Raw genomic sequence first — 12909 nt, 5'->3', positions numbered from 1 at the left:
TTTATACTTTTAAAATGTAACATATGTAATTGCACATCTCTCCATAACAGCAAACATATGACTTAGGATTTCATTGCGCATACTGTTCGTTATACTCAGGGTAGTTGAAAATATACTTAGCGTATTTTCTTGAAATAAAGAAAGAAATTCATTTGTTGCTTTAAGGGGTTATATACAGTTAGAAGGCCGAAAAAAGCGAATTTTCCAGAATCTCCGGGAGCTCCACTCAAGAAAGGCGTTTTGCGGTGACCACTATATCTCTGAACTGGATCATCTGAAATTAAAAAAACCAAAGAGATTACGTTAAAGTAATGTTAAATCTAGTAATTAGTCGAAGGAATAAGCAAAATAATTTTTTTGACAAAATGGCGGTTTCTCAAAAAAATACATTTTTTTAACGGAATCACAATGTCTCCTTATTGCTAAGCTATAATAAACTGTTAGCTTATCGATAATCTTTCCAGTAAGTTTGCCTTTTCCGCCGAGAGAAAAATAAAAATTTACCTTTCAGGTATAAAAAAAACAATAACACACTGTTACTTTACGCATCTAAATACATTAGAAGGGAATATTTACAATAGGCGGGTGCATATAAGATACAGCGTTCTAGGTAAGCGCTGCCGCTCCGGCCTTGTACTTTCAAGCACTCTGAAACGCCTTTTCAAGTTTGCGTGTAACTTCGAAAATATTCACCCAAACGATATGAAATTTTCTGTGTGTATTCTTGAATATATGTACATTAAGAAAATAAAATTTAAAAAAATCGATTTTTTGAAAATTCTAACTGTATGTAACCCCTTAAGCGCACGCATTTAAAATTATATAAATATTCAAATATTAAATTTATAATAAATAATGAATAGGAAATTCTTCAAAAGTGATTTATTATTCCTAAAATAGAATTTTTGAGTGAGATGAAAAAATATTGTGAACTTATTCCAAAAAACGTTTTTTATTTTGGCTTTAGAAAAACACAAAATTTTCAATTTATTTTTAGTAACTTTATTGAATTTATTTTAGGTCAAATTGTTGTGAAAGAAAACAATAAAAATTAGAAAATCGACAGAGACAAGATTAATCATTGTGCTAAAAAAAATTATTTCTTTCTCGGAACTCGGAATTCATAACGTCTTTTTAATTAAAACCGGATTAAATTTTTATCTGTCACTTCAAAATCTTATTTTAGGATTAAGAAATAACTTTGAATGCATTTTATAATCATTATTTATTATAAGTATCACATTTGAATATCGACAGTATTCAAAATCAGCGCGCCAACAGCAATCAATTGTTTTGCCGGTGCGACGCAAGCGCAGTTCAAAAAGTTGCCAAGATTGTGAGCACTGACATGAATAAGCCTTTATATTTATAAGTTTTCTACATAACCTGCAAATGATATTTACCAAGTCATTATATCTATTTTAATTAGGCTATATTTTGTAATTTAATTATTTTCGTTAATTTATGTCCACCAGAGTTCGATTACATGTGTGATTTAAGGTAAATATTGTGTTATTAATTAATCATAATGCCGAAGTGGGCAAAGCGAAAAATAGGTTCTTTAGGAATAGGCTCAATTACATTTGAGATCCTTTTGAACCCCAAGTGTGATATTATTTAGGGCTCATTTATCGTTTTGGGTTGCTTTTCAGCAAGTAGGGTTCATTTTTGTTGCGGCTCCTTTGGAACCAAAAATGTGTTCCAATGGAAACTTCCGTTTTTTCTGTGTTATTCCAGGAAGATATATTTGATAAGCAGAAAGTCGTTACTTCTATGGTTAATGTATATAATGACTGATATATCGATGGCTAACTTCATTTAGCTAAGTTATCCAAAGGAATTAATAACCTATTATTGTTGGAAACATTTTTTACGAATTTAAAGTTCCAGTATTTTGTATTGTAGTTCGTAATGTAATTTAGGTTCCTATAACTTTCAAAGCAAGAAATTTAAAAAAAAATTTATTTCTTTTTACATTTCTACGTGTTTAATAAATTTCATACAAAATGAAGTTATCCTAATTCTTAATGGTAACGAAAAGATAGTACAACTTCTTTGACTGTTTTTAATAAAATATTGTTATGAAAAAGTGTTTTCTGCAGTTTTTCTAAGAAGAAAACCTTGCGCAATCGAAGTGCAATATATTATTACGACAATAACAACAGTTAAAATCTACAGTTCCGGAAAAAATACAATCGGACAAGTTGAAACCGAAGTTGAAATGATCGATCATGTAAGATTCGGCCTATTATAACCTCACGTAATGTTTTTGTAATGCCCCCAAAAACCCATATAACGATTTTTTATGCTAGCAACCAGTATTGAATCAGACTTTTACAATACGTATTTTGAGGTCCTTCTATTTTTATCAACTTTATATGCTAATCTTCGTTTCCACTTGCATGTTTTCTAATTAAAATTTATAAAACAAAGTTTTGAAGTAAAAACAAGTCACATGAGTATACATGGTGTATTATGAGGTGGACTTTTAACTTAGTTCGTGGGCAAAAATCGGAAAAATGTAACGTTACAAATGTGGAAATAATTACATCCGTCAGTAATATTCATGATACCCTAAAGGAAGAATCTTCTGGCGTTGGTCAGCACCAGATTAGACCTCCTACGCTCTAATCTGGCGCAGATTAGGCAGTCTAGTCTCGGGCTGGCACAACTGGCCCAGTAAAGATTGCCAGGGTCCTAGTATTGGCTTGTAACTTTCCGCAGTACTGTCTTGCGGTACTAGTACGGTACTGCACACCAGTATAATTACAAAACTGTCAATTTCAAAACTTTCAATTTCAAAAAGAAAAAAATTGAAAGGGGTAAATTACCCCTACATATATTTAAAGTTCTGATAAAAATGTTTAAATTCAAAGAATAAAATTTGAAAAAAATATATTTTGCACTTGAGACAAAAATAAAGTTGACGTATTTCGCCAAAAAAAAATTTTTTATTAACGGTGGAGCTACCCCTTATTACTTTTTATTTAGTTTCTATGATAAAACATACTGTTCATACACAAATATAATTAGAAATAAGTTTTATACCGCAAGAAGTAAAATAAAGTGCTTTCAACATGAATAAAAAAATTACGTGTGGGTAAACCACCCCCTAACTATGCATAAAATTGCAAAATATATCTATACTCGAGCTATAAAATCCAAAGAAAATACATGTTGCACACGAAAAAGAGGATTAAGGCATTAATGTACTTTTAATCAAAAGAGAGGATCGAAGAAGGTAACAACCCCTAAATGGTTCCACATTATTAACCCTTGTGATCAAATCTTGTGCGCATTATTTTCCAAGTTTTTTTAATTTTAAGGTATGCGATCTGTTGTAAATAAATCACCTTTTTCGCAGGATAAAATGTATCTCGGAATGTGCAAGAATATAATAGCTGACAACGAATATTGAATCTTGCATGTCGTTCCTGTTGAAATAATTTTAAAATTAAAAATTTTATCATATTGAATATTATCATTGTTACTTCGTATTTTTACAGGCAGGACTAATTATTCGTTCTCAGGTATTCTATTATTATAAATTTTGTGATTAATTTTATCTTGCGACAAAACACGGTGATTTGGAATCTAAATTTTAATATTATTCCAACAGGAACAACAGTAAAAATTCAACCTTTAGACTATGTATTTGAGTTTAGAGTTTAGAAAAATTATGTGCGTCACTTTTCCCATTCTCTTATTTTGATGTACATATCAGGAATAATATTATTAAGCTTTAGTCTTTGGTGCATAATCAGTTAACCTCGCCAAGATATACTAATCTTTTAAAATATGCATGATATAAAAGCGGAGATATTGCCGATAAAATAGGTAAATTCGAAAATCCGTTGGACTTTAGCTTCGGTTATTCCTTAAAAACACGTTGTGAAATATTAGGTTATAAGAATAACGCTGTAATTCGAGATTTGTTATTTAAGAAATCATTATGTTTTAAATACTATTTTAACGAATATCATTATTGTTCAAAGTGCGAAGAATACATCTTCGATATACTGTCAAGAATTGAGAATATTGTACATTTGACCTGAACATATTATTTTTTTCTATAAACTATGTATGCTTTTTAATTATTTTTATGATTTTTTGTCTAAAAATAGTTTAGCGGTAGTTACCCTCTTTATTGCTGATTTTTTCTTAAATATATATAAATACCTTCGTCCTCTTTTTTGTGTGCAACATGTGTATTCTACAGATTTTTTTGCTCGATTTTAGACTTCCCTGGCACACCGAAGGAACCGAAAGGACCCTCTACAAAGTACCCTTAAATACCCTACTGAGTCCCCCTTCAGTTCCTTCTTTAAAAACTAAAAAAAAAACAACATCAACGCTGCGATGCCTAGTTTTTTTACGTGCCGAGTTTCTTACATGATGTACATTACGCGTATATGGGACTTTACGTTTTACGGTTCTCGTTTCCCTCCACAAATATAACCTCTGAATCTTGCGTCTCACTGCAAACATTCCTTGAAATAAATGAAATAAATTAACAAAATCACATAGGTCTGTGTGGAAATCGCCATACATTTTCCTGGTTACCTATCGGCTCTCGGTCGGTGTAACCTGTTCAGGGCTAGATAGGGCTAATTCTCACGGCCCTGTTCGGACCCAGATCAGGGTATGTATTGCACCGCCACCTATTGTCACTTTGGTGCAATCACCTTATACACATATATTTATGTATTTACGAATGTGTTGTGTTTTTGTGATGAAGTGTCAAAATATCGTGTATTGTCATCAGTGCTCTATTATGCAATAATTATTATTTGCAACAATGCCGAGAGCTGTAAGTAAACCACCTGTCCAGAAGTACCGAGCCTTATTCAATATACACTACGTACGAGCTGCAAATTACAGTAAGTAAATCATATTCACTATCTATGGTGCAATAAAACTTGACCTCAAAATTTAATTTAATTTAGAAGATTAATACAGATTTAATATTTATTTATTGTTTTGAATTTCAATGCAAGTAATTAATCATATTGGAAATTATAGATTTCTAGTATTAACAAGGATGTTTGAGGATGTTTGATTCAAATTCTAACCCCAAATTTAGTCTCTTGATGTTACTTGAAAATATCGCCACATTTCTAATAATAAAAAGAATAGTGCTAGTGTGATAAAAAATATCTAATTTCAATATTGTCCCAATACTTCTTGAGAAAATTAAAAAGATAGAATTATTAGATTACAAGATGAATCGAACATAAACAAGTAATATTAGTTAGAATTTTTTTTCAATATAAAAGTTTTTTTATACTTGTTCTACAATATGTTTGAAAAAATTGTATGTGATGATGTTGATGATGAAGAGGAAAATGGAGGGCCAGCTGAAATAGAAGGTCCAATGTTGAATGATATAAGTGATCCACAGAATGATGGTCAGAGACAGGAAGATGACGAACTTCTATAGCATGAGGATTCAGTGGAGAATACCAGATCTTTAGATTCAGTAGAACCAAATTCTGATTCATCGAATTCAGAAGAACAAAATTTGGATGTAACAGATTCAGAAGCAGAATTTATTGATGATATAGCAGGGTTAGAAGAGGATGAACCCAATGAAATCAAAGAGCTACGTGTTTTAGCTGTAACTAAAGGAATGGAGCAGAAAACTCTTGATGGAATGCTAAAAATGTTAAGATGAAGACTTCTGCCTCAACTACCTCAGTCAGCTAAAACGTTTTTGTGAACATCATCAACAGAATACGAAATTAAAGAAATGCTAGATTCCGGTAGTTCGGTTGGAAAATATGTGTACTTCGGAATTGAGAAGAGATTTCAAGAATTCATCGATCCCAATGTGCACAAGAAATCAACTATATTTCTTCAATTTAACGTCGATGGTATTTCATTATCTAAATCTGGCAAAAAGGTTTCTGGGTGATGTCAGGAAAGGTGCATTACCAGCCATGTACTATATTTACAAGCCATTCGCAATTTTCATTCATTTTGGCAATTCCAAACCCACTAGTCTCGATAATTACTTTCGAGACTTCATAACATAAGTCAATCGATTACAAGCGAATGGCGTTACAATTAGGGAACAACGATTTAATGTTCGTATACTCTGCTTTATTTGTGATACTCCAGCGAGAGCTTTCATAAAAGGGACAAAGGGTCACACAGGTTTTTATGTCTGTGAACGATGTGAAATAAGAGGTTTTAAAGAAGATAGCGTAACTCAATTTCCTCTTATAGCAAAAAGGTGCAGGTAGAAATCGCTGATGGAAGCTTCTTGGCTGCGCTAGGTAAAGGTAACATATACATTGAACCTTTTGTAAACGGGGCAAAATTAGTTGCGACAATGCATGATGTTTTGTATGTGCCCGAGATTTCGCTTCAGGAGTGAAAGAGTTGAAATGGCTTCGAAAATTATTTGATGATTGTAAAGTTTTTGATATTAATTATGTATTATATGTCGTCAATGCTAGCGCTATTAAATTGATTAAGAATCCTGAATTCCATCAAAAAAGTAAGCATATTGATGTGAGTATCATTTTCTGCGTAATTTGTATTGTAAAGGCGAAATTGATGTATTGTATGTTAAAAGCGAAGAGCAAATAGCTGATATTTTTACAAAGGCGTTGTCAAAACCTTAATTCGAGTATTTTCGAGATGAATTAGGTCTTAAGTTTAAGAAAGATATTTCATTTCAGTTTAGAAGGTCTACCAAATTTTTCCTCTGCGTAAGTCTAATAGGCTATAAAGTAATTTAAAGGGTCTTCTAACAGAGAGTGCAGTTAACAGGATGCTGTCTGACAAGGAACTATCATAAATCGGTAGTAGAAATTTATGATTCTTATCTTAACTTGTGTATTCATGCAATATTTTATTTGTCAGGTCAGTTATGGAGATATACCCGAGCTTCAGAACGTTCGAAGTTCAGTTGATTGGTAATGCTGCCATTGCGCGCATCCGGATAAGGTTTTTGGACTGTAATTGCCTCTTTTCCACATTATGTAATTCTTTTCTATATCACTAAATACATTATTATTAGACACTATCCACCTCTGTTCATTTCATGAAATAATGTCCACAAAAATTCTTTGTAAGCTTTTAAATTCCTTTCCTCACTTTTTAAACCATATTAAATTCATCGAAATGACACAAAATCACTTAAAACCACTAAAAATCTCTTGAACTCATAAAAAGTATTTCAAAGTCTTTGAAATCTCTTGAAAATTCTTGTACTTTTTTCAATTCTTCTAATTTCTTTTAGAATTCATTAAAATTCTTTTAAACATGAAAATATTTTTTAATTACACAATAATACATAAACTCTTTTAAATTCCTTTAAATTTTTTTAAATAATTTGGAATCATTAAAAACTTGTAGAGCGCAAAGGGAAATTGAGGAATATTTCAGAATATTTGTGAATATTTAGGGATATTTTGGAATATCAAAAATATTTGAGATTATAAAGTATATCAAAAATACCGAGAATATCTAGGAATATTGAAACAATACGTGCATGAGAACAGTTAGTGAATGCATCAGGAATATTGGAGTGATCGTCCCCTCGTCATATAGAAATAAATTGGTTCAAAACTATCTCATTTTAAAGAAACAATTGTTTTTAAGTACGTGTTACATCCAAGTCTTTGATATGTATTTATAACCATCGGCGATCTTATTAATAGTGGTTACAAGTAAACTGTAACCAACGTCAGTTTTTTGGAGAATGACGTACAAATAACAATCATCGCTGACCGAATCCATTTGAAACCAGGCAGGGCCCTCAACTTAAAATCGCAGAATCTCTCGAGGGCGAAATATGTTGTTTTTTAGAGGAAATTATACTTTTTTCATATTTTCAAAATTTGAGGAGAATAATTAAAAAGATTTTCTTAAAAACCCTAGCATTTTTATTTTTCTAAACATTTTTTTCAAGTTTCTACTAATAAAAGAAAGACACCTAAGCAGCATTATACGGGCTTAACTATTTTTGCGGACGGGATAATTTTTTTTTGCTAAAAATGTAGTTTTTGCATTTTTTTTGTAAACTATAAAAAATATTACAAAAGAGCAAGATGCGTTCTTCATAGAACTTTTTCAGAAGTGCAAACTTTTATCTTGACATATTTTCGTATCTATCATTGTTACCCAGAAAATGTAGAAAATTCTATTGTAACATAAAAGAATTCTCCTGGCTACAAAAGTTATTAAGCAGGCATCAATCTTATAAGATATCTTCATTGTGAAAGTACAAGTTCAAAAAAATATTGACGACAAATTTAAAGTTATTTTTTTGAGAAAATAGTTTTTAATTTTTTCAGAAAAACCGCTGTCATTTTGTTAATTTTAAACCATTTTTCAAACTTCCGGTGGGTTTTAAAAGAAGATGATGAGCGATATTAGAATCAATGAGAAAATAATGAATGTCTCATGCCGAAAGTTATAGAGTTTAAAGAAAAATATTCTGGTTTTTTTAAAAAACAATGTACAAAATTCATATACGCATAACTTTTTAGATAAAATTCTGTTTTTCAATTTCGTTAAAAGAGCACACTAAAGCACATTTACACTTTTGAATCTTGCATAAAGTAAACTATATGAATCTTTCAGAAGTCTCGCGAATCTGTTGCGCCTAAACGCAAACTGGACTGTTTAATTAATGAAGTTGGGCCCAAAATTCCGAAGATTACAGAAAGCGAGATTGCTTTAAAGCAACGAATAATTAAATTAGAGACAAAGAATAGAGCTATTCACGCTTTAAACACGGAATATAAAAAAAGCAATAAATATGGACTGACAGACTAGAAAGTATGATCTCTATTTATTATGTTGGTTATTTCCCTTATTTTCTTTCCAAAAAAAATATGTATAAATATATAGTTTTTTATTCGCGGATACAATGGATAAAGTAACTGAGAAGGAACGGGAGGATTTGAACTCGAAGTGGGGAGGAAATGCCGATTGGTATAGATACCACAGATCCAAAACAGATTCATTGCGGAGAGGGCATTTGGATTGATAAGGCCCTATACGATTATTCTCGATTTATTTCAATAAAACCATTATCTTTCCTCCCCACTCGAGTGGGGAGGAAATGCCGATTGGTATAGATACCACAGATCCAAAACAGATTCATTGCGGAGAGGGCATTTGGATTGATAAGGCTCTATACGATTATTCTCGATTTATTTCAATAAAACCATTATCTTTCGTAACAAAAATGTCAGTTATCATTTTCACTGATATGTTTTACGCCAAAGTTCTGTCATGGGGATAGTAAGCAATGCTAACAAGCATAAAAATATGCCAGCTAGACTTGGCCTCGATACAACAAAATTGTTGGCTTTAAAAAGTAAGTTTTCCTGATAATTTCGTAGTTTTTAAATTTAGTTGAATGGTCGTCTGTATTCATATTCGTAACGTCATTTTTTCCAGGGATATATGAGTTTTGGATGGTTCAGAAAAAAATACACGAAAAAAATCAATACTTGAATTTAGCTCGGTTAAGACCAGATTTTAGCAATAAAATGTCGAACTCAGACGCCCTTTAAGACCAAAAAGACTGAAAAAGAAAGATAAAACTGAAAATATACCGAACTCAAAAAAGCTGATCTCTTCCGTGGAAGATTCAGATCCTTCTGTTGTTGCTAAAAAGGATGGAAAGGAAAATGAGAAGGGAAAAGATAATGATAAAAGTAAAAATATAAGCAAATCAGAACATTTGAATCGATCCGAGAATATTGTTGAGAGGAAATTAGAGGAAAAGAAAAAGGAGAAGGAAAGTAAGACAGATCACGCGGCTGATGATAAAGATCTGTTGAGTGGCGAAGACACGGGAAATTATGCCTTCAGCGATAAAACTTGTTCTCCTATACAAGACGATAACAATGGAGCATACGAAGAGGAAAATTTGGACGAGAACCTGGTTAAGCTTGAAAGAGCAGAAGATAACGTATGCAAATTTTAGAATATACACGTTCATTTATATATTTTAATAACTTACCAATTTTTACTTATTTAATCAGTGTCCAGTTATTAACGAAATTTCAAATTGCCCTGGCAGACCGAAGGAACCAAAAAGAGCCTCTGCAAAGTACCCTTAAAGACCACACTGAATCCCCCTACGGTTCCTTCTCAAAAAACTAAAAAAACAGCAAGATAAACTTTTAAATAGTTGAAATTCCGATTTCCCGTTAAAATTCGTATTAGAAACTCACGGATTAATCGCAATACTTTTTCTTGTAGTGTTAAAAACTTAAAATAATAAAATACCGGTTATTGATATAGGCCGAAGGCGGCTGCAAGTGCATCTTCTTTTAGTAGCAGTTAATAAGTGTTCCGTCGGTAACTTTAAGAATTTTGTCTGGATGATAGCGCCATATAGTGAGAACCTCAGACAACAACGTTGCGATGCAAGTGAGAATAGTCAAGCAGAGTCCTTGAGATTACGAGACTAGATGTCAGGACTAAAGGTAAGGGATTTGTTTAAATTCTCAGTTTTCATATTATTCTTATCGGAGAAGTTATTCAACTTGTATGAAATTAGACATATGAATTATTACATATATTTATTTACATTTATTTGCCAATTTTGAATTTTATTTTTAAACTTTGCGCGCAACATACTACTTGAGATATTATAGATGCGCTTGAAGTCACCTTCAGCAGAAGTTAATGACAACAATTTAAAAGTGGATCTTGCTGTTTTTTGTTGAGTTTTTTAACAAGAAACCGAAGGGGGACTCAGTGGGGTCTTTAAGGGTACTTTGTAGAGGCTCCTTTCGGTTCGTACAGTCCGCCAGGAAATTAATTGTTCAATTGTGAATGTTTCGATTTTGAAATTCTGTAGTTTTAAACTTTCTTTTTGGAATTCAAGCTTCTAATGCCACAATCCTTTAAATCTGAAAATATTTGAAATTGAATTCTTCAATTTAACAGGCTTACAATTTCAAATTTAAGACTATTTGGATTTAAGTATCTATTGCATTTTTTTCGAATTATAGCGAAAAAGTTTGATTGCCGTAAAAACGACAGGAATATCTTTGTGTATTTCTTTTAGACTCCTAACAACTTCTAATATCATACATAATTACAATTTTTAAGTCATACCTCTCAAATTCGAATGAAGTGGAAGCGGAGGAAGAGGAGATAGAGAAATCGCTAGACGATTAGTTTGAAATTATTTAATCTGATTAAATATTTAATTATTATTAATTTAATTAATTATTTATTAATTAAATATGTTTTCTTTCTGTACAACAATTTTTTTTTGAAAGAGAAGTGTCTCTAGAAAGCAAAAAATGTTTAATTTTATACAAATGCAAATAATCCTGAATTTGAATATTTCTTTAGTAAAATGGGATTTTTGAGTTTTAAAGGTTAGAGTCTTTGTGCAAAGTTCTTAATAAACATATTCTTTCAAGAAAAATAAAAAGAGAAAAACAGTATTTTTATTTTTTAACGTTATAGAATCGGTTTTTAGGTAAAAAATTGTGTTGTTAAAAGATACGCTTTAAAAAATAAATCACGTTTATTTTGCAAAAAAATGATAAGGAATTTTGTGAGCTTTATTCATTTGATATAAACAATATCCTGTTCAAAATCATTTACTTATTATATACCAGCTGCTTAGATGAGCACTTACTTTCAAAATTCACGTATCATGAACTTATAATTAATATATGCACATTATACGCACATAAAACATTTAAAATCAACTTACAACCGGAGAAGATTCATTTAGAATCTATTGAAAATCATTCACGGTGTCCATTTTTTTGTCTCATATAAAATACTGTACAGCCCTTCTTCGGGCCAGATACAACCTACAGAAAATGCATGTAAAACTGCTTTAAACCCACTAGAACCCATATAGAACCCCGTTAGATCATGGGTTTCTATCAAGGCAAACCAGGAGCCTTTTCCGAATTTTGCAATAGGGAATATTTAGGGTTCTACCTGGATTCTGAATGGAACAAGAAATTTATCTTTAAATGGATCCTATCGGAGTTTAAGCCAGGTCGAATCAGGCTTTAAGAAGAGTTCCATCTGGATTACTAGTTGAAAAAGAAATTGTGCATTAAAAGGGTCCTACCAGGGTTTTAAACAGGTTTATTAAGGTTATAAAAGAGCTATCTCTGGATTCTTAATGAAACAAGAAGTTGGTCGCTAATTGGGTCCTATCTGAATTTCAACCTGGGTCAGATTCTAAGAAGAGTTCTATATGGGTTCTAAATGGAATTGGAAATCGTTGACTATTTTATTAGTACTACTATCTTAGTGGACGATCTCTACTTCCATTTAGAACCCATATAGAACCATTCTCAGAGTCTGATCCGACCAGGTTGAAACCCAAATAGGACCCAATTAGCGAAGAATTTATTTTTTCATTCAGAATCCAGATATAATTATTTTAGAACCTTACTAAACATGCTTGAAACCCAGGTAAGACGGTGGAAAAAAAGCTACAAAAGTCTCCCAATAATATTGAAAAGTGTTGATTATTTCGAAATTTATTAAGGTTATTAAACATCAAAAGAGGGTTGTGAACAATATAAATATGTTTAAACTGTCATGTTTTGTAACTTTTATATTATTACCTCACTCAGTAAAAAGTGGAACAAAACTAGGGGCATGAGATATGACAGGTAATTAACGAAGTGGAGTAAACGTCAGTAGATTGATTACGACTCGGGTAAATTTACCCCCGGGTAGAAATTATAACTTGGTTCGTAAGAGACCCTGCCTAGACTTCCTATTTTCTACCGAGGCCCTAAAGTGACAATCTATCGAGGGCGCAAACGAAAGCGTCACGCTCAGCTGGCCAGGTTATCAGTAGGCAACCCAATAAGGACCTATTAATAGGGTCTTTATAGAATCTAGATAGTCCCTCACACACTATTATTCAAAAGCATATGCTATTGT

General features: G+C 31.7%; 1 protein-coding gene across 1 annotated transcript in view; it reads right to left on the bottom strand.

Moving 5' to 3' along the window:
• Positions 1-211: 211 nt before the first annotated feature.
• The window catches only part of LOC117174354 (cytochrome c oxidase assembly protein COX15 homolog), a 177252-nt gene continuing 164554 nt past the window's right edge, over positions 212-12909 (bottom strand). The window contains exon 6 of the mRNA XM_033363407.1: positions 212-274. Coding sequence (XP_033219298.1) covers positions 227-274 — 48 coding nt within the window. The 3' untranslated portion in view covers positions 212-226. The remainder of the gene's footprint in view (positions 275-12909) is intronic.

Source organism: Belonocnema kinseyi, chromosome 6, assembly GCF_010883055.1.
Source record: "Belonocnema kinseyi isolate 2016_QV_RU_SX_M_011 chromosome 6, B_treatae_v1, whole genome shotgun sequence".
Lineage (NCBI taxonomy): Eukaryota > Metazoa > Arthropoda > Insecta > Hymenoptera > Cynipidae > Belonocnema > Belonocnema kinseyi.
Note: the sequence above shows the minus strand (reverse complement) of the source record. Positions and strands in the feature narration are given on the sequence as shown.